This window comes from Onychomys torridus, chromosome 3 (assembly GCF_903995425.1).
Source record: "Onychomys torridus chromosome 3, mOncTor1.1, whole genome shotgun sequence".
Classification (NCBI taxonomy): Eukaryota; Metazoa; Chordata; class Mammalia; order Rodentia; family Cricetidae; genus Onychomys; species Onychomys torridus.
Genome location: NC_050445.1, coordinates 80737780 through 80761305, shown reverse-complemented (window position 1 = coordinate 80761305; position 23526 = coordinate 80737780). Strand labels below are relative to the sequence as shown.

The window sequence follows — 23526 nt, the reverse complement described above, 5'->3', positions numbered from 1 at the left end:
CTTCTCCAGTGATTCTTTTTCACTTTATTTTCAATGTTCCTTTGTCTCCAACTTCACAAGCCTGTTCATTAGCCTAGTTGCAGCTCCCAAAGCCTCAAAGAACTAGAAAATTTTTTAATCTTTTGTACTGCATAGGTTAGAAAGGAAGACATAGGCAAACGATTAGCAGACACTCACAAAAATGCTAAAGCCATGGTAACTGCTCGCTCTCTCTCGCTCTCTCTCTCTCTCATGCCAAACACATTTTTTAAAGGTATGACAGAAATGCATTTAGATATTAGATCATTTTAAAAACATGTTTTTGGTTATTCTAAATGTTGTTTTAAAAGACGGACTAGTGACCTTATTGGTGAAAATTAAAGTATATCTATGTGCTTTCTTCTTGGCTCTCTGTTAGACTCCCTTCACACTCCCTAATGCTACCACACCCTAAGAAAATGTTCAGCTTTCGTGGCATGAAGGATCATATCTCAAGGTCCTATCTATTATCATTCCATACCAATTTCTAAGCCATGTCTTTTGAGAGTCAAAGTTTTCTGCTCCTGGTCCCACCCTGGTCAACACTGTGTCCTCCTTGGATGGTTCTGTGAACTCAGAACTGAAGGATGCTGCAATTTTTTTCTTCAAACAAATCAATTTATTTACAATAAAAGGGAAGATGGAGAGGTGGTTCAGCAGTTAAGAATGTTTGCTGCTTTTCTTGAAGACCTAAATTTAGCTCCCAAAACCTGTCAGGCAGCTCACAACCGCTCTAACTCGAGGTTTGGGGGATCCGATGCCTGCAATCACATGCATATACTCCCCGCCCCATCCCATTCGTACACATACAAATAAAATCATTTTTTAATAAAAGTAAATTTGTCCCCTGAAATTTTGGGTTCCATAGATTCTACCTACCAGAGGCAGCAGTCACCACCACCCTCTTCTCTCCTGCATGCTCTGAACTATTCAGCACTGTCTTCACCCTCTGCAACTGGGGAGAAGCTCTCTCCTTGTTGTGGTTTTATCTCCTTGATACCTACTTCTGTCCCCTTTGAGTTTTCTCCTTCCACCTCCAAACATCAGCATTTCTCAGTTCATCTCAGATTCCTTCTCTCCACTGAGTTTGATCACTCAGAATTTCGTACCATTTTCTGGCTTGGATCGTATCTTGAAAAACAAGTCTCAGATCTGGATATCTAAGGTTGACTGGCTCACTAACAACTCTATTTTATATTAGCATTTTAAGTTTCATTTTTCATTTTCTTATTTGGGGTGTGTGTATGGGTCTGTGTATTGGCACATGCATGCCACAGTGCCTGTGTGGAGGTCAAGAGCTAACTTGAAAGAGTCAGTTCTATCTCCTCACTATGTGGACCGCAGGGATCAAACTCATGTCATCAGGCTTAACCACAGGCCCCTTTACCTCCTGAGCCATATCACCAGCCTACTATTTTTAGCAGTTTCCTACACGTTTCTGACTTGCACATGGACACTTCAGTTCAGTATGTGTCGTGGTGAAGTCCCATCCTACACCAGCTCCTCTTTCCAATTACCCCGTCTCTGAAGACAGCTCCACCAAATATCTTAAATGTCTTAAAATTTCACTTTCCATATGTCATCTCTTCCTGTGCCTTCTAACTCTGCTTCTCTGTGTTCTTCCCTCACCTCATCAGATCTTCCCTGCACTGTTATTTCCTTTCGTATCCACCAAGTTCCCTCTGACTCCCAGTCTCTCTCCATTCCTAACTTTGAAGTCAGATTAGCTTTATGCAGCATAGCTCTTGGTCCAGCCTTCCGTTCCTCAAATCTTCGGTGGCTCTCTGTTCTTAGCAAGTGAAAATCAAACACTTGTTTATCTATATCACAGGGTGTGGAACTCAGCTCATCACTCCTGCTTGATCCCCCAGAATTCCATCCCCTCTCCACTTGTGTCCAGTCTCCTGCCCTCAACTCTGGATTAGTGTCCACTCACACTTGCTCCCTCCTAAACAGCTTTCCTCCACCTCTGCCCTCAGATGCTCTCTGTCCTTCAGGGTCGGCTCACGTGCACCTAATGGATGGATTATTTTCCAATTCATTTAATCAGCTGTGTTATATATGTGTGTCTTAGATTCCCACTACTATTACTGGGCTACACTTCTTATTCTAACCTTGAATTTTAATTGTCTCATTTATGAGTATTATGCCTGAAATTTTTAGCACTAACTTCCCCTAATACCAGCAGTGAAAAGGGACTTGTTGATTAAATCAACAATTAGAACTTACATTTGAGTAACCAAATTTTATAAACCATCCATGCATTATTAATGGCTCAAACATTTAATTGCAGATAATACTGAAAAGGAGAAACAGCAGTAAGAGTGGATATTAAAGTAATCAAATTTGTTGTCATCAGTTCCAAATAAAAACTTATAGCAGCATCAAAGGATTTAAGATGTCAGTGGGCATGTTTTGTATTAGATACTTTAATTTCTTCCCATAAATTCTCCTTATGATATTTTTTACCCAATTTAGCTTATCTAAATTTATGTAATAAGATATATTAGTTAAATTAACAGAGATAATACCTTAAAATCCTCAATTCTCAGCTTCTTTAAAAGTTGCATGTTTTAACAGCTCTAAGAATGAATTCTTCATGCACTGGCAGGCTGCTTGTAAAACTTTCTCTGAATATTTGATTGCCCATTAGAGTCCTGATGTTGAGAAATAGGATTTCTGATTAGGCACATTGGATATCTTTTAGTCTAGCTTGTATATTAATTGCTTCTGTTTGTTTTAGATTGTGGTGGGTTGTGAAGCCACTTCGTGTGGTGACCTTCATTCTGTAATGCTGGAATACACTAAGGATGCAAGGTTAGTGTAATTATTTTACATTTCTTCCAAACTTGAAAAAAATTCAAATATGTGTCTAATGTTAAGGTAGCCACTTGCAAAGAAACAATTTTGTGTATTGAAAGTGTATTGAAAGCTTTCAGGAGATTGGGGCTCCTGTAATCCCAGGACTGGTTAGACTGAGGCAGCCTGGCACACCTAGGGAGGCCCTGTCAACTCCTGTGTACATTCATATAAATTTCAATAGCATAAATTTACTCTTAGGTCTTCAAATTTTTCTTTAAAACCAAAGAAGAAAGTCAGTTTTCACACTGGGCAGCTGCTGAGAAACATTACATTTAAAAATAGGCAAGACATTGAGTTGGTTCCTGTAGATCTATTTTGTTCGTGTTGCTCATTTTCACCCAACTTTCAGAAAAAAAAAATTAATAAGCTGATGCTCTGAATATGCTCCTGCTGGAGTCCTTACTCCTACAGCACATTAGCAGTGGTGAATGGAGCCTGACAGGGGCATTTCCCTTGTTGTTGTCTGCTACCATCACTTTGAAAACTTAATTACATTATGTTAAGTCAACCTGTTCTAAGTATGTTTCTAGTGAGAAGTTACTTGAATTCATTCTTCTACATGCTATCATTTTATTCTGTTGTCTGTGAATACATTAGTGTGGTTTTCAAGAGCTAACACACTTCTATTGAGAAGTTATTCTTTTTGTTTTATATGCTATGAGAATTTCATACATATATACAAGGTATTTTTTATCATATCCACTCACTCTCCCCTTCCAACTCCTTCCATAACACACCCCTACAACCCTTTCCAAATTCATATTCTCTCTTTCTTTCTTTATAACCCACTCATTCCTATAAGAGCTGTGCATGAGTGTAGGGCCAGCCCCTGGAGTATGGGTAACATATAAGAGGTTTTGTTTTTTTGTTTTGTTGTGATCTTTTCTTAATTTTCAAAAGTGTTTTTAATTGAAATAGAATTAGATCACGTTCCCTGATCCCTTTCCTCACTCCACCCCACCCCACCCCCAGTTACTCTCCCTCAAACCCCTCCCATGAGGTATTTGGAGAGGATAGCTTTTATTTTTTATATAATATATTTTTAAATTAGGATATAATGACATCATTTCTCCCCTTCCATTTCCTCTTTTCCATCCCTCACTCCCTCTAAAATTCATGGCCTCTTTTTCTTTAATTGTTATTAATACAGACATGTATAAATGCATAGATATATAAATAAAATGTTCTGTGTTCATTCAATGTCACTTGTTTGTATATAACTTCAGGGTTATTTTTAAATTACTTTCAGTGATTCAGTGGTCTATAATTAATTTGAGTTTTAAAGGAGGAAATTCTAAATTAATAAATCTTTAAAGAGGGGTAGCTAGAGAGATGGTTCAACAGTTAAGAGCACTAGCTGTTCTCCCAAAGTTCCCAGCATTCAGTGGTTCAGAACTATCTGTAATTTCAGTCCCAGGGGATCTGGAACTCTTCTAGCCTCTGCAGGAACTGCACACATGTAGTACACATGCATGCATGAAGGCAAACATTCATATACATACAATAAAAATAAATCTTTTTTTTTAAAAAGGAGGTTCACATGAAAACTATTTAATCCTATCCAAAGCATTGCCTGACATATTAGTCACATACTCCTTCTGACATGTCTGATGCGATCCTTTTGATTGCTGCAGCTCTGACTCCTGGCAGCTTGTGCAGACCCAGTGCCTACCCTCCTCCTCCAACAGCATTGGCTGCTCCCCCTTCCAGTTCCACGAAGCCACCATTTATAATGCTGTTAACAGCTCCAGCTGGAAGAGGATCACCATCCAGCTGCCGGACCACGTCTCCTCAAGGTGGGTTGCCTGCAAAGGGAAGCCTGCTGGGACTGCCAGGCAGCCTCTACAGCAGTGGTTCTCATCATTCCTAATGTTATACGACCCATTAATATGGTTCCTCACATTGTGACTTGAACCACAAAGCTATTTCCGTTGGTACTTCATAACTGTAAATTCGCTACTGTTATGAACTGTAGTGTAAATATATCTATGTTTTTCAATGGTCTTAGGGGGACCCCTGTAAAGGGTTGTTCAACCCCCAAAGGGGTCCTGACCCACAGATTGAAAACCACTGCTCCATGGTCATGCAGAAAGATGGGAACAGTTTTAGCCGTGGCCTGAGGACTCTAATTGCCATCCCATGTCCCAAGAAAAGGAACATATTTATAAATTATTCATGGAGCTCATATTTTTTATCTACATATCATACATGTGCAACACTTACACACACATCCTGAATGGTTGATCCTACACAAAGACTAGAGTTGAGGCCAGTTCTGCCCTAAGCTGTGTTGCTCATGCATACCTACTGGTTGCCAGGTTACAGAAAGCTGAGGATAACTAGGCCAGTGTGTGATTTTCCCCGGAGCAGCATTCATTTCACTGAAAAGATTTAGAAAATTATTATACATATGTGTGTATGTATGTATGTATGTATATAATACATTATATATGTGGAAATTCTCATAAATAGAAAGGACAACACTTGAGATTGACCAGTTGATGCTGGCTTCCACACACATTGCATACAAGCACACACATGCATTTCTACCTTACATGTGTGTGCACATGCATATACCTAAGCAAAAGAAGAGAAAACTTTAGAGAAGATACAGCTTTCAGAGAAGCATGTGAGGATACACATGCCAATTCTGCGTGATGAGTCAAATCTCTGCTTTTGGGGTACTTTGGGTAGAAATTTGAGCTCTTTCCTCAGATCCCCATTCCCACAGGCTGGGGAAGAATAGGCAAAGTAACACCCTGATGCCTCTCTTTGTTCTTTGGTCTCAGTGCCACACAGTTCCGCTGGATCCAGAAAGGGGAAGAAACTGAGAAGCAAAGCTGGGCCATCGACCACGTGTACATTGGAGAGGCATGTCCCAAGCTCTGCAGTGGGCATGGCTACTGCACTACTGGTGCAGTCTGCATCTGTGATGAAGGCTTCCAAGGTCTGAACCCTGCCTGGGCTGTTCCTGAGGCAGAACACTGTGGGCTCCTTATCTTACATACACAGGAAGTACACTAGGAAATGGTTGGAAAACCAGGCTCAGAAAGTGTGAGGTGGACAGCCTTTGACCACTGAGTTACTATCTTTGGAATGAATTCTCAAACAGTCTTGAGCTATGTTCCTAAAAGCATTCTTAAATTATTTTTAGCTGGCCTACAAAATGCTGGCTCTTGTTATATTTACACATATGGTCCCCCCCTTCCTCTCCCCAAATATTTCCTCTTCTGCTCCCTGAACTCAGTTTTAAAAGTAGACTGAGGAGTTGGGAGGATGATTCAGTCAGTAAAGCACTTGGTTTGCAAGCTCACGGACCTGAGTTCAATCCCCAGAATTCACATAAAAATGGTAGCCATGGCATTACACACTTGTCATGTAAGTGGGGTTGGGGGGCACAGAGACCAGCTATGGCATTACACACTTGTCATGTAAGCACTGGGGACAGAGACAGAAGGTTCTGTGGGGCTGAGTTGGCCACTAGTCTAGAAGCTAACTCAAAGGAGGTGGATAACATTCCTGATGATGACATCTAAGGTTGTCCCCTGGCCACTACATACACACATACACATGCATAAACACTTATGTACCTGCATATACACTTATACTCAAAGATGCCTCACATACATGCATGAAATAAAAGACTGAAATCAACTTGATAAATTCTGTACATAATGATTTAAAATTGTAAGTAAATGAGTCAGAATAAATCCACTCGGGACATCTTGTGGTGCCTTATATTCCCAGTCTTTCCCATTAGCTTCCTGTCCCAGCCATATTCAACACCCGGTTTCCAGCCTTGTCTTGCTGTCTCTCTTTAAATACATCATCAGTGTCAATTAGACTCCACCTACCAGGATCCATCCTTCCACAGTTGTATCTGATGACCTGAGTGTTCAGGTCACTGTGCCCTTAGGGGGAAAAACACTTCACACAAAAATCTTAACAGGTCTTATTAATAAGAACAAACCTGAGGCCGGTTATTGGGGTGAATGCTGGAAGATCAGAGAGACAGAACAAGCCACAGCTACCTCACCACGCCAGTTCCTCAGACATTCTTATTTCCTCAGACTGGAAGCTTCTGAGTCCTCATCCACATGAACCTCAGCTGAACTGTGTTGCTCCAAAGCCTAAAAGCTTAACCAGCCCAATGCTGGACCAGCCAAATGATTCTAGTTTATGGTCTTCACACCTTATATATATTTCTCTTTCTGCCTGGGATTAAAGGCGTGTGTCTCCATGCTTGCTGTATCCTTGAACTCACAGATATCCACCTGCCTCTGCCTCCCAAGTGCTGGGATTAAAGACATGTGACACCACCACCTGGCTTCTGCTATGGCTCGCTCTGACCCAATTTCTAGCCACCATTTTTGGCTCTGTATCTAGTGGCTGTCTGTTCTCTGATCCCAGATAAATTTATTAGGGTGCACAATATTTTGGGGAACACAATACCACCACACACAACCAAATTAACTCCTACGGGTTGGGCTTCTAGAGGCTAAGTGTATTTGGGCTAGAGTATCTGACCAGACACACACATGGTAGGAAATGCCTGCCAGTCCTGCTTTACCTTCATCCAAACATTTCCACAGGCTCCAACCTATGTCATTGCATACTTATTATATCCACATAGCTTAATAATTGCCATTTAGCAGAGCTGAGAAATCTTTGAACTTTACACTGTCTTGATTTTATTGTTTGCATAGACTGTCCCTATTCTATAGAGTCACTTAGAATTTATGATAGTCCTGTAAGTTACCTGTGGTCAAAATGACCATTCCCACTCGATGAATAAGGAAACTGAGACTCAGGGAGGCTAAGAGACTTGTGAAAAACCACAGAACTGGTAAAGACAACTGCGTCCTGAATTTTTCTTTCCAATCATCCTCGCCAGCTCTCCCAGCTGATTTTTCTAAAGAAGATCAGAGTTATACAACTTCCCCGAGAGTGTGATGTTAGAATATACATATTGAATTCTACATTGAGATCCATTTAAATTTCTTGGTTGATGCTATTTCTTTGCCTCCAGATGAATTGAATATGATTAATGTAGGAGCCTGCACAATTCTGATGTTGAAAATTACTTACCCACCTCTTTACCTCCCCTGTTATCACTGTTCCTGCGACCAGCTGAGTCTGTCTGGGTATTAGCTGAAGAATTTTAACTTTGGGCAAATTAATGAATCAAATGTCTCATGAGAAGGCCCAGCTATCTGGAATTTTTCTTCTTCCCTGACCCAACATAAGTAGAGTCTTTTGGTTTTGAACTATTGTGCGCATTTAGAACATGCATACAGTTCAAATCAAGGAGAAATGTAAACATGCACACGTTCACTCATTTAATGTCTTATACTCCAGTATCTCACCTTAGTGGCCCCTGAGAGACATTTACAGTTTACTTATTTTTCATTTATTTATCCCAGAATTGTTGCTGAATACTGTGCTAGGTGCTAGCATCCAATACGGAATTGAGACATAGACTCTGCTCTCAGGATTCATCTAGGAGAAAGTGGGATGAGAGCAAGAATACAGCATATCTAGTTTCTACAAAATTGTGATGGGACAAAAAGAAATTAGATTGGCCTCCTATGCAAGGGTGAAAGCCCCCTGCTGAGACCCAACACTGGTAAACACACAGACCTTGCCAGATGCTGTAGTGTGTAAACAATAGATTAAGTACATTCACGTGCACATATTTTAATAAGCAAAATAATGGGACTTTTCTCAACATAAGCCAATAGTTACCAAAATACACGAGTCAACATAAGTCAATAGTTACCTAAATACACCAGCAGTGGTTGCTCCTGGGAGTCTGAGTCAGCCTAGTACTTCACTGTTCTTGCAGTAAGAGTGGCTCAAACCTGAACTTTGGATATTGTCTTACTCTTGTAGAGTTATGTTTATTCTAGCTGATGCTGATTCCTGTGATCATTCTCCTTTTCCCCAGGGGATGATTGCTCTGTTTTCAGTCATGAGCTTCCAAGTTACATTAAAGATAATTTTGAATCAGCAAGAGTCACTGAAGCCAACTGGGAAACAATTCAGGGTGGCGTCATCGGAAGTGGCTGTGGGCAGTTGGCACCCTATGCCCATGGAGACTCACTCTACTTTAATGGTTGTCAGATAAGACAAGCTGCTACCAAACCACTGGATCTCACTCGAGCAAGGTGAGCAAACCCTTGAGCCATATTCAAGACACAGGAACTGATCACAACCCCAAATCTGATCATGAATGCCATGCAAAAATTTCCACTAAGTAAGGAAGCCTTAATATCAAAGAACCATTGTGTGTTTGAACAACTCAGAACTATCATGGTTCAAATTTATCATAGGATGTCTTTGCTATTTCTCCCCACACAATACTAGCTAAGTAGTGATACTACAGTAGAAATAGCTAAACATGATGGAGAGAATAGATAAGGAAAATCTACATAGATAACTTAATGTTAGCCACAGCAAAGTATGTAAATATAATATGAAAGTGTTTATATATACAAATATATACCTATGTTTGGCATCTATAATAAATTCAGTAAGTAGAAATAAAGGATGATAAGATTTTCAGTTATTCACATGTATAGGAGCTGGATATTCATTAACAGAATATCATGAGCAGAAGCTGCATAAATGTATTATAGAAGTGATGTAGCGAGACCCTGGAGATACTTCACCATTTCCCCTTGTCAGCCATTTTGCCAAAGCCAGAATATGGGTAAAGATTCCAAAGTTTTAAAGAGCCACAATGCACTGAACTGGAGTTCCTACTGAACAGTGGCAAGTGTCCAGGAGCCATGCCGGTAACTTTATGGGGATATGTTTCTGTGTTAAGATCCATGTCTTCAGGGCTGGGAAGGTGGCTCAGTGGGTAAAGAGGCTCTCATGCAAGCATGAGAGCTGCCTGAGTTTTGCCTGCAGAACTGACATGGTGTCGAGTCAACTATAATCCTAGCACTGAAGAGGCAGAGCTGAAGGATGATAGCCCAGCTAACTGAATCAGTAAGCCTCGGGTTCAGTGAGAGGCCCTGTCTCAAAACAATAAGGAGGAAAAGCTCTTGAAACAGCTGACATTTACCCCTGACCTCCACACATGTGTGCACATCTACCCCCCCAAACAGGTATGTACTAACACCACACACCACACAGGCATGTGCACACATGCACACACAGAGAGCTGTGTCTTCTAAGAATAAGGATGTCTGGGGAAAGACATCTAACGGAGAATAGATGTGAGCCTGAGCCTGCATGTTCTGCTTCAGCTTTCCTTCATCTGATCCAGAAAACCTTTCCTAAAATATATATGATGATTTATCCTTATCCAGATGCTATTCAGCTTGGAGCAATTTGTAAAAAGCTTACAGCACACATATTATGATTGTGTTCCATGTCCTCAGCTGCTTGGCCCATGTTAGAGAAGGTATAGGGGTGGGGAGGGATTCTAAACAGGTATCCAGCAGCATGAAAAAAAGGGACACATCTTTCAAAGTCGGAACTGTTTATTCATATCTGTTTTTATTGTACAGTCACCCCTTAGTAAACATGGGAGATTAGTTCCAGAATCCCCCATGGATGTTCAAGTCCCTCTTTGATGTAGTACTTGTACTTACTACGCTAATGCTCCTGTGTAATTCAGATCATCTCTACATGATTTACAGTGTCGAATACAACATGTAAATGATGCAGGTGGATGCAGGTGGATGGTACACTATCTTGCTTGAGGAATAATAGAGGAGGCGAAGGTTGTGCACATTCAGAACAGTTTTTTCCAGAATATCTTGTATATGTAATTGGTTGAATCTTCAGATGTGTGGAACCCAACTGTATTATGAACTCTGGAATTAAGGACTTTAATGTTTCCAGCTTTCATCTAAAGTTGATTTCCCTGTATTTTCAGCAAAATTATGTTTGTCTTACAAATTGGGAGCACGTCCCAGACAGACAGTTGCAACAGTGACCTCAGTGGCCCCCACGCCGTGGACAAGGCAGTGCTGCTGCAGTACAGTGTCAACAATGGCATCACCTGGCATGTCATTGCTCAGCACCAGCCAAAGGACTTTACACAAGCCCAGCGGGTGTCTTATAATGTTCCTCTGTAAGTGGCCTGAAGGGAAATGCATAATCTCCTGCCCATTCCTGTGAGTCATTGAGTTTGACACGGGAGTTGGGTGGTTATTGGGTCAATGCCATGAACCTAAGCAGTGGCAGAGCCAAGACATCCCAGACCACCAACATTGTGTTACTATTTTCCAGTAGGTCCAGAGGCAGTTAACTAATCAAGATAGAAAGGCAAGAGGGTATGAGTGGAGAACTAAATGCAAAGACACTGGACATATTCCCTTCCTTTAAACAGTATTTCTTATCCTTTGGAAAACAGCAACCTTGAGTTGGAATGACCATTTGGAAGTCTGGAGAGCATGCTGCCATATCACCTTTGCTTAGCTTTGTTCACCCAGCTTCTAACAGAGCCTGTCACAGAAAGCATTTCATGTTTGTGGATAAACATGTTGCTTTTCCAGATGGTGTTAGAACAAAGGGAAGGAGGGAGAAAGCTGGACCACTATAACTAGCCTTTAAGCTGCCAATAAAATCCCAACTGCTTAGAAGAGTACTAGGCACTAAGCAAATCCGGATTCTATTTGCAACATACTCTTGACTTAGGTTAGCCCACTGAAGCGTCTGAAATCTGTAGATCACCTACCAGAAGCAAGGTCTGTTTCTTAAACATTCAACCTCTGTGTCCTTCTGTCTATGACCCAGGGAGGCGCGGATGAAAGGAGTTTTACTGCGCTGGTGGCAACCACGCCACAATGGAACAGGTCATGATCAATGGGCTTTGGACCATGTGGAAGTCGTCCTGTGAGTATCTACTGTTTAGCATCCTGTGTCCATTTCAGGCTTGAAGTTCCTTTGACCTGGCATGCTCCTTGATTCAGTAAGAAGTAGATCTGAGGAGAAAGTCCCCAAAGGGCCACTTGTGGCTAACACTCTTCAGCAAGTACAGGATGGTTCAAGTCAACAGTGAAGTCAAACAAAATCCTAAATGTAGTTTCATGGGCTTTGGAAAGCTTTGATACATAAAATGATTATTTAAGGATTGGCAGGATTGGTCAAATTCAATAAAACAGAAGTCTCTGGGTAAATGGGAAATGATGTCTTATGCTTGATCTGGGTTGCCTTACAAAATAGAATGACTTCCTAAAAGAATGATCTGTGTTGGTCTATATACAGAATGTTCATGGTGGACGAGCCCATAATGAAGACCTATATCAGCCCCAGAGGCATTCTACATTTGAGGAACTTACTGTAACTAGAACAGAGAGTCTATGGTCTCACATTCCTTCTGACAATCCCATCACCCAAGAGTTAAGGTGTCCCCCTGTCTGTCCCATGTAGAGGTGCTGTTGCCACTCTCTTCTGGCTGGGTTGACTGTTCCCTTGCAAAGAGATGACTTGCTTTTTCTCTAATAATCTAGTTCCTGTAAAACTGGGATGCTTATGTCTCGACGAGTTCGAACTGGTGGCTCCAAGTTGTTGGCAAGGAGAGGCGAATCTTCTCGGTAGATAGGTTCAAATGTTCATTCTGTTTACCAGATCCAAAATGAAATCAGTCATGTGGCTGATTTCAGTCATTTTGAAAGCAAATTTCAATCATTAATTGGTAGGAAAACTACCAGATTTGTTTTCTTTCAATCATAGCCATGAGCTGAATTCTCCAGTCTTGAGCTAGCCCTTGTCTTAGCTGTCACTGAGGCACCTGCTTGCATGGCATCCATATCAATCCCAATTCCAAGAACAACCCAGTCCCCACACACGCTCCCACTGTGCGCGCTGCTGCTTTTGGACCACTTGCTGGGCTCTGCCTCCTCAAGACAAAAAAATCTAAGTTTACAGTAACAGTCAGACCCTTGAGTCTAAATATGAGGCTGGTGTTTTATTTTGCTATTGATTTCCTCCAACTACATTATTCCAGGAGAGTAGAATAACTTGGGCTCTTAAAGACTGTAAACAATCACAGGAAGGAGAAAGAGAAATGTTCAATAAGCCAGAATCCAATCCTAGAGCCATGATGCCCTGAACGCTCTCCCTTTGGTGGATGGCTCAGAATCCCTGGGGAAGCGGGCCTTCCTCTGAAGGAGTTGCCTCATCTTCACTAAAAACTGAGCATCACTCTTTAAAGTGCTTTGGTGCTTCTTGTGAATTGATTCAGAGTCAACAATCACATCTCTTTCAAGCCTTCTGCCAAGACAACCTGTATAAACAGGGCCTCTGGTGCCTGACCAAAAGTCAAATCCCCTGGAAACTTCAAAACTTTCCCATTCTCAACAGAAAGCAGAATGCTAATTCTGTCCTTAACAGGTGCATGAATTCTCAGAATACCAGAATACCATGCATTTGATTAGGTACTTTCCACTCCCACCCATTTAAGCCCCTGTTGTCTTCTAGAATGTACTATCTTGGTGTGGTGTAACCCCTTCACAACTGGAAAACAAAACTCAGTTCCCTGTTCCCTGCTGCCATCAGGAAGCCTTCCTGTCTGTCCCAATAGAACCTTCTGGAATACCTGATGTTGGTATTAATTTTTGTAAGCAACCACCAGCATCATGATACTGACATAAGACTGAAATTCTTATTACATTCTGGAACTGTAATCTCTATTAGAAGACTTCATTTTCATTCAGTCCCAGAGTTTGAAGATTTTAAAGACATCACTCTCCAGGCTCTGCCTGCTCTGACCCTGCATCATTACCTCAGAGCTTCAGGACACTAAGCGCTTAAACAGTGAGAACACCAGCACAAGTGTGTGGTGTGGCATAGCTTGTTTCACTCCAAGTCTTTCAGTGACTCATCGGGAAATTATAACTTTGCACTTCTACCACATAATAAAAGTACATAAAATTTTAGAAACAAATGTCGTGTCTTTAGTGACATCTCGAAATTTGTTAAAATTATAGAAGTACTGTATTTCCCTTATTTTAGAAAAAAATATATACTTCACAGAGCTCAATTCAAAAAATGAATCTTAATAGATATATTCCTAAAGAATTCTGTTTTAGAACTATATATTTTATAATTTTGCTCTGTTCCTAAGATAAGATTTTATACCACTATAACATTTCAAAGTTTTTCCTTTTCGTAATAATCACAAAAGTTTTAAGCCAGTCATTAATATTTACTTGGTAGCTTTGCAATACAATTTATTCATTTGATGAGTATATGATAGAAAGTTCCAGATAACTCAGGAAAATAAACTATAACAACCCTGTTGTCCTTCAACTCTGCAAGATGTATAGATTCTATCTAAGGCTCATGTTATTCATAAACATTACACATTTTATTATGGAAAATATGTATATTTAAGAATAAGGGTAGAATGTGTCCATAAACCCTACCAATGAAACATAATTTCTTACTTGGCTACACTTCCACAGCAGAACTGTTAGCTGTATGAGCTATTGATGTTTATTACCTCTCCCCCATGGAGAAGGAAGAGTAATCTGGGGCACACACATGGTGGGGACAACCTAGTTGAACATGCAGAGAGAGGTGTTAATATGTTTTTGCAACATACATTTTAGTTAAATAACTTTTAGAATGTATTTTCTTTTCCACATGATAATTGCTTCAATCTAGCTTTAATGTCATAGTTTTGCTGGTGTATATATGTACTAAGGACACATTCTAAAAACCTCTAGAAAGAAAAGCTGTGGCCATGCATGGTATCTTACATTGAGTAATGTCCATACTGCCCATATTAACCAAGGACATGTGACTTTGATGAGAATAAATTCAACACCTTTGAAAAATGTTTCAAGGTATATAGTAGCACTTCCTAAATGAATATGACACATAATATATTCTTAACTTAATGGTTTAATTGTAAAAGACTATATGTGGAAAGATTTGAGCATCATAAACATCTGACCAGCCTCAGACTACAAAGATAGAAACCTCCCTTTTAGCATTCACCTAGCAAAGTCCTTGTGCTTGTTTGAGGGTGTAATCCAGTGTAATCTATTGTAATCCAGTGTAATCCAGTGCCAGTGAGACCTGCACATGGAAGCCTTTGCAATGGTTAGCTCCTGCTAATCTGTCTGCATTGAACTGGCAGATCATTTTTTTCCAGCCTCACTAGTTTACAGAAAGATCTCATTCCATAAAGTCTAAATGATATAGCATAACACAATCATCGCCAATCAGGTGAAACTCACTTGCTAGCATAGGATATTTGTTTCTCAGTAAATGTTTATGAAGACACTTGGGCAGATCCCTCACAAGATCCATGCTAGTAGGGTGCTTCTTAGGGTAAAAGAGAGTTAGTTGTCTCAACTCCTTTTGTTGGGCACTCACACTTCTATCCTAAGAATCTCCCTCACCCAACTATGCATTCCATTCACACATCACATTTCCTGTGTGCGTGTCTCAGTCACAACCTGTCATGTGTATAATGAACTGGGCTGATTTCTGCATGTGTACCTTGAAAGCAAATCACCAAGTAAAAAGTTAGCCTTTGTGAATTGAGCAAATTGTTGCCAAATTTATTGAAAATTGCAAACTAATATGTTGCTAACTTTGGCTCTAAACACATTTATCAGATTTTAATATAAGTTCCATCATGACCATCCCCTCTTGCTATTCATCATCAAGATACTGTCACATTTTTGGCACAAATGATCTATGAAGATGAGCATATTACATTTGTTGTAAATCATATTTTCCTTTATTAAATTTGACTGTGTTATCTGATGTAGAAGACGTCTCCATTAAAGCCCATTCCTTAATTTCCTCGGGTGTTAACAGTACCTAAAATGTAAATAATTGAAAACTCAGATAAAATTTACAGTAGATAGTAAATGATTAATTTTTATACTTTATAAGTAACATTTATGCCAAATGTAGTGTTATAGCTACATGTACCTTGACATATGGTTATGAGCAAATATTGCATGTTGCATCACATTAAACAGTTAAGCATATCTCTATATTGGTTATAGAAGGATAAGAAATAACGTGTTGAATTTTTATTTTCAAAAGAGATGAAAAGTCCTATATTGCGCCTAAACCTGATCAGACTTTTATGACTAATCACAGTGCTGCATGCGTTGAGAGGCATTTTTTAACTTGTATTATATTTCATTATTTGCTGTCATTGGTTTTCTGCTAGAGTAAGGTAAGTCATCCTCACTACTCCTGGAGAATGTGTATTGTTCACTCTTCCAGTTTTACCAAAGCTAGCTGAGAATTTCTGTAGAAGAGGCTTTACAAGTGAAAATTTTCTAGAAATGCAGTTATAGATGATATTGGAATACATTGACTGGAACATACACACAAATTTAGCCAAATTAAGAGAAGTCTGGGACATATGCAATATTGGATATAACAGCATAGGCTGGGGTGTGGTGCTCATTATTCTATCATTGGGCAATTGTGCCTGGCTCTATATTAGACATCCTTGAAGTGCTCACAGTTAATCAACTCTATATGAGAAGTGGAATTAGTAATGTACGAAGATCTCTAGTCTGTAGTTAATGTCTTTCAAAAGACCAAGAGTGGGGTAGCTTTACTCTCTACACTTGTGAGTTCTGGGTCATGCCCATTGATAAGATGTCCTCTAAATCACAGACGTCGAGACTCGAGAGTAAAATGGTTTGTTAAGATTTTTCATTTAATCCTGATGTCTCGTGAGTTGTGTGGTCAAATATCATCTCGTTTCCACTTGACAGAAGAGACGCTTGAGACTCTTATTTGTGCCCCACTTATTGGTATGGATCTTTCTGAAAATACATGAACTTGAATGGGTGCACAACTTCCTCTGTGCCCAGTGGTTAGTCTGAATGGCAGCATCCATCCTAAACTCATCCGAATTCCTCTGAAATACACAACTATAGTCACTGGATTCTTATTTCTGCCTTCATATAAATTGTCATTTTTGTGCATATGCTGAAAATAATGAGTTATTGATCAATAAAATACCTAAATTTCTACAAGCTCAAATTCTTCTAATCTTCCTATTTTGCCACATTCTTTAGAATTCATCTTTCAAAATCAGATAGAATTGTTTTCATAATAATAAATGAGCTAATATTATAACTATAAAAAAGTAATGGTTCAAAAGAGTACAGAATCACAAATTCCTTAAAGATCTCACAATACTAATATTTTTTGTACAGAATCGGGTATGCATTTTCTAATTCCATATGCTATCTAAGTCTTAAAAATCCCTGAAACAATGGAAATTTCAGTCAGTGTTATAGGAAACTGCTACTCAGAGAAAACTCTCCCTTCTTTCAATGGCTTGACTTGAATAATTATTTAAAGGACTTAGTTCTATCTACAACCAAAGCAGATTATCATGTCCAATGCTAGATTGTACCTCAAAACTGCTTAAATTGAGCTTACAATTAGAAACTCCTTTCTCCTGTGGTTGCAATGGAAAAATGAATCTTGAGCTCAGTTGCACCTACTATGACATTATCTAATATACATCTACATGTATCAAAAGCAAAAGTAAGTTGCCCACAAAAGTAGACCAATACAAAATTTTAAATGTGTTTAAAATTCATATGATTAAAACTGCTTTAATACACAGTCTCATAAATTGGACATTTTAGAAGACAGAGTAGCTGCTTAATTAATATTCACTTTAGGTTATTAAATCTAGGGCCTAGAATCAAATGCCATTCTGGTATTATCATCATTCCCTGTGGTACATGAACAGGCTTATGAACTGTAAAAGTCCACCTCATTAGACTTCAGTGCAAATGACTCATAACCAGATTTCTAGTTAGCTACCAGCACACTTTGAAAGTGTGGCTGCTTAAATACAATTATATAAATGCCAGAAATCTGAAGCAGATACACTTTCATGTACATATGAAGGACCATGGTAATCCACAGATATATAACACGAACTGACTCAAAACTCCTATGCCCAGTGAATTAGAATATCCCCTAAATTAGTAAACCTCTTTAAAAACCTACCACCTGCTAATGTTTTCCTTACACATAGAGATAGAAGTTTTAAAGCATTTCTATAATAAAATAACTTCATATAGACATTTTCTTTGACACTATTAGCAGCTTCAGTTAAAGTTAAGTATGTCTTTATTCTCATATATACAGGCCACAGCCACATCATTCTAACTACAATGAGATTAAGTATCTTGCTTGTTTGGGTTTTTGTGTAAAATATTTAACCATTTTAAATTTTCTTTGAATACTTTTGTGTTTGAACATGTTTTGACAGAATAATTTCATTGCTTTAACTCTGCAATTATTCCTTATAGTTAATGATTTACAGCAGGAATCCAATCAGTAAGTCACCAAAGGTTCAGTGGCATGCCTTGACACCCACGGGTCAAGCAGGAGGTGCAGTGTTGTGGTTGGGGGTGGAGAGAGCTGGACAACAGGCCCCCATATTATCAGACGCGTTCATGTGGGGAACCCAGACAGCAGTACAAATTGCACTCAGCAGGAAGTGGGTGCCAAGGGGGTCCAAAACAAAACAAACAAAAATTCACTGTTGAGGGGGTGCTGTGAGCACAGCAGCAAACACACTGGAACAAAATCAGTCGAGGGTGTGATGTTAGAGGGTGGCCAGTGTGGCTGGTAGAGACTAGAGGCAGTTTTGCGTAGAGCAGTCTGCACTGGGGAGATTCAAAAGAAACAATCTAAACAAGAATCATCATGAGGAGGACATGAGATGCATGGCATCACTAGCATAGAATGTTGTTGTGAGATGTAAGATTTATGGGTAGTTTTTTAATAAAAACAAAGCCAACCTCTGAAGAAAAGTTTCCCGAGAGTGTGTGTGTGAGGCCTAGTACACATGCATACAATCTTACAGTTATCTTAGGTATAAATTGTATGTTTCATAGCATTTCAGTTTCTGTTCAGTGGAGAATGGAGATACAGAGGTTGGTTTAGGGACCATTATGACAGTGCAGAGGACTCAAGGTGACCTTGGATGCTTGTGGGAAGACCACAGGCGCCAGTCCCAAGATGTAGTAAATAAACACAACAACACTTTCTCTGGTGATTGACTAGCTCAGTGCACTAGTCACTGTCCGTTTGCAAGACTTGACTTTATGTCAACAGCAGTTACTGCTCACAGCAGCTAATAAACACAGGTGCACTTCCTTATCCTTCCACTATGACATCGAAACTGATTAACGTAGAGTAGTATACATATCACCATCACTTGCAAGGAGAGAGTGGGTGTGAAGGCTACCAGAACACAAAATCTAACATTTTTTTTTTCTCTTTTTCTCCAAAATGTCTTTAGTGAGTATTCATTTTGGCTTTGTAATTCCCAAAATTTTGATAATACAGAAATCCTAGGTGGAAAGGTATTAGCACTTTACTTTGATAAGATATGCCTCAATTTCACATCTGCCTTTTGTCAGGGTCTCGGGCAGACATTGCTGCTGTAGAGCTGATGTGTGTTCTCCTTGAGATTCTTCCTGTAAATCTCTACTAATAACCAAACACCACTACTAAAATTCTGTTATCTTAAAGTTTACATTTTCATAGCCAAGTATAGTGCCTAGAAAACATTGTTAAAAAGCATCATTTTATACCTTGCTAGTATATTGGTTATTGATAAATTAGGCTCTCCCTCTGTCTGCCCTCACTCGGGGTCCTTCGATATTGCCCTTGATGGTAGAATCCTGTCACTGACGTCATCTCTCTCTGCAGGTCTGAGACCTTCAAGAACTCCATACATTTGGAAGATATTGATAGCTTTATACTCAAACCACATGCTAATGCCACATATAAATATATTGCTCTTCAAGTCAGTGTATGAAATTACAATTCTTACTTTACTGGTGTTATCAATCATAAAACTTAAAAAAACATAGGTGAGAGTTGGGGACAGGCCTCTAATCCCAACACTCTGGGGCTAAGACAGAAGAATCATAACTTTGAGGCTAACCTGGGCAGCACAGCAAAACCCTGTCTGAAAAATGGAAAATACCATGCCAAAACATTAGCAGCTATCATTGAAACAATTATTTCATTTCCTAAGAGTCCTGATAACCATTTTCAGTATATTTATCAGCTTCACATATGGTATGTATAGGAATGTGTGTATATAGATGGGGAAAATATAAATGCACACCTATCTGGTTATATTTCAGTTACACTTTCTTAGTATTTATTTATTTATTTATGTATTTATGTATTTATGTATTTATTTATTTATTTATTTATTTATTTATTTATTTATGTCAGAGCTGAGGACCGAACCCAGGGCCTTGTGCTTGCTAGGCAAGCGCTCTACCACTGAGCTAAATCCCCAACCCCTCTTAGTATTTTTATGACCACCTTTTTAGTATCATGTCTCTTTCACCAAGACATGATTATTGGATATAACCCCAGGGGCTTGTTGAGACAGTGGAGCCCAACATCACTTCTTTGTTGTGTGCCCTGAGCGTGAACAAACTGGGAAAGTCTAATTATTCTGTCCCTAGGTGGTGAAGTCAGCATGATTTCTGAACTCTGAAAATTTTCTAATAAATACCAGGCTACCTTGGGACCTTAGAATAGATTATACGTTCAATGATGGGACTTACATGCTCTTTGTCCTTTCCCTCCCCACCTGTACCCTTCTTGTGATTTTTAACAGCACTCGAAAACAAAATTACATGATGAATTTTTCACGGCAACACGGGCTCAGGCACTTCTACAGCAGAAGACGAAGGTCACTTAGGCCATACCCGTGAAGACGCCAAGTTGATGTTTCCCTACAACAGCGATGTGTTACTTCTCATTTTTTCCGAGACTCCTCTCACTGCTTCCAGTATCAGGAGACATCTACGAAGGACTTGGCTAACAGAAGCCCTTCAAGACCAAGTGCACACCACTTTCCCACACTGTGAACTAATGATGAGTGGCTTCTTTGTGCATAAGTAAATGTTTCATGTCGATGCGTCCGTGGAAATTGTGATCTGTTGTAATATCAGTTGCAGTGTCAGTATTAATAATAAGAAATAGTTTAACAGAAAAAGAAGTTCAAGCACAAAGTTTTAAAGATTTTATGTTTAAAATGGCATTTTAGCACAGTATTAACATTTCTTGCTCACTTAGCTACTTAAGTAGACTCTATTTCAGCTTTGTGTCTTGTTTCATATGATTAAGTTATCAATGTTTGTCCTTTGTATTCTCCTCTACAGTGTAACACATTGAAACCATGTCTACTTGCTATGTTGCAATGATTTGCTGCTGAACTATGATCTACTTGTATTCGGCAGGAAGTTAATTCAAATACCTATTCAAGATTATTGCTGTAAAGACACAGTTATCTCCTTTAATATGCTCTTTAACATGTCTGTTGATTTAGCATCACTTTGTGGATAGTAAAAATGTTTGACCTTGAAATATTTTCTACTTAAAAATTGTGGATGAGCACCCTATCTCCCTCCCACAATGAAGTTCTGATTATCTTGTCTAAAACCATTTTTTCAAGTGTTCTGTGGCTATCTAATAGCAGTGACTGCCATTTTGTGTCTGTGATAATAACAAAGTGATTTGTAACATGGTGGATGTTCTCCTCATTGTGTTCCCTTCAGGGGTTGTTTTCCCTGTGGGTCATATTCACACCTTCTGGGGAAGCTGAGTCACACCAGCACCCTGTAGCCCAAGACTATTCATGAGGCAGAAGGCTGCACTCCGGAGTGAGCCATGCTAAAAGCCTGTGCTTAAATAAAAATTATGACCAAAATTCAGTACAAGCTTGTTTGTATTTTGTATTCACTCAATTTTTATTGAGAGAGAGAGAGAGAGAATGAACTCACAGGGACTCCTCTGCTCCCACCTTGTCTGAGCCAGGGTCTCTTGTTGCTCACTGCTATACAAGCCAGTCTAGCTGGCCCGTGAGCTTCTGTATGGTTCTCAGGGTCCAAACGCAGGTTCATACAGCAAGCACTTAATCCACAGAGCCATCTCAGCAGCCCTTCATACATTTCTAATTTCACATAGAAATTGTGAGCCAAATAATATTTGGAAAAGATACCAAGTATTCCTACTAGTTTTTTGTTTCATCATTGGTAACAGCACTATGAAGCCACACTTCCTACTAACCGTGTTTCTTGAGTGTGTTTCTGGTGCATGGGGATCTGCAGGTCCATGTGCGCACATGTGGAGGCCAGATGCCACATGTCAGGTGCCTTCCTCAATCCCTCCACCTTATTTTCGAGACAGGGAGCTGCCTGTCTCTGACCCTTTCCTGTCACCAAGGTTCCACACAGGTCACTTTTACATAGTGCTGGGATGTGAACTCAGTTTTCATGCTTTTGCAACAATCACATTGCCAACTGGGCCATCATTCTGCCCCCAACCATTTTTTTCTTTATTCAGCTTTTTTTTAACTTACCATTCTGTAATAGAGAATTCTGAAAATAACCTAGGTCCCAAAAATTTTGTTAAGTGCTAATACAAATCATGGCTCATAAGAGGTGTCCTGCACCCACTCAGCAAACATACATTGTTTATCCTGTGCTAGGCACTGTTCTAACTGTTGAGGCTACAGGCTACAGAGGTAATTCAGATATTACCCCTGCTTGCTTTTAACATGTGCCATTTGAAAAAAAAATACTTACGATATTGAGGGTATTTTCAAAAAGATGTTTTTCAATCTTGAGAAACATTTTAAGTTCAGAGGATTCAGCAATAATAAACTTTTCCATTATTTTGGACATCTCAAATGTTGAATTTAATTACATGCACAATGGATGAATTCCTAATGTATTAAAAGAAGAATACATGCCTTGGCTAACAGTGTCTTTTTAAACACTTAAATGTGAGATATAAGATTAAATAGTGCAATGGGTAGAAATGAGACTCTTAAATATGAGCTAGAACTATGGCTTCAGAAGATATGTTTCCTAGTATGATCATTTTGTTTATTATTTATTGACTATTACCTGTAGTTCTCTATGGGAGGAGTGATAACACATAGTATCTCTTAAGAAAATTCAGCTATAGTGTTGGTCCGCCAGCCGATTCTCCCCTGTCCCCACCAATGCTCTCCAGCATTGCCCCAGCTAACCCACCTCTTACAGCAATGAGCAAGGGGTGGGGCTGGTTCTCCTGCTTTCATGCCCTCAGGGTCAGCTCACCTACACCTCCACCATCAGGGCCAGCTCCATTGTGTTGTCCAGGAGAGGTGCAGGGGCCACTCTTCTGAGTGCTGCAGCTGGTCAGGGGCAGGGACAGCCCTCCCACTCTTATGACCCCAGGGCCAGCTCCTCCACCTGTCTCAGGCATTGGTGGGTGGGAGGTGGGGGGAGGGAGCATCTCTCCTCTGCCCATGAACCAGGGTTATTACTTGACCCACCCCAACATCCACCCCATCCATAGACCTGCAGACCTGCAGACCCAAAGCTGCAGGATTTCCATAACACAGGGCAACAACAGAATATCCAAGAAGAATCCTAGCGAGGGCCCAGCAAAGACAAAAACCAGAGGCCTTGAACCAGACCAATGACTCTTTGCAATGAACACTTGTAGGTAAAGATGTATAGACACTGTCGGTCACTGAACGACTCACTGTGTCACACTGCAGCTTCCATGACAAGATTTTCATTTTCCCCATTTTTTTCTTTTCTTTTTTTCTCTTAAATTTTATTTTCTTGTGGGGGGCACTTAGGG

The 23526-nt window shown here is 39.8% G+C and overlaps 1 protein-coding gene across 3 annotated transcripts in view; it reads left to right on the top strand.

Moving 5' to 3' along the window:
• The window catches only part of Reln (reelin), a 459087-nt gene extending 437485 nt beyond the window's left edge, over positions 1-21602 (top strand). The window contains exons 45-53 of one of the 3 annotated variants that reach the window (XM_036180359.1): positions 2762-2835; positions 4515-4676; positions 5670-5827; positions 8828-9047; positions 10772-10969; positions 11635-11733; positions 12351-12434; positions 16040-16045; positions 20504-21602. In XM_036180359.1, coding sequence (XP_036036252.1) covers positions 2762-2835; positions 4515-4676; positions 5670-5827; positions 8828-9047; positions 10772-10969; positions 11635-11733; positions 12351-12434; positions 16040-16045; positions 20504-20600 — 1098 coding nt within the window. In that variant the 3' untranslated portion in view covers positions 20601-21602. The remainder of the gene's footprint in view (positions 1-2761; positions 2836-4514; positions 4677-5669; positions 5828-8827; positions 9048-10771; positions 10970-11634; positions 11734-12350; positions 12435-16039; positions 16046-20503) is intronic. The other 2 variants (XM_036180357.1, XM_036180358.1) reach the window with 2 other exon arrangements.
• The last annotated feature ends 1924 nt before the right edge of the window (positions 21603-23526 follow it).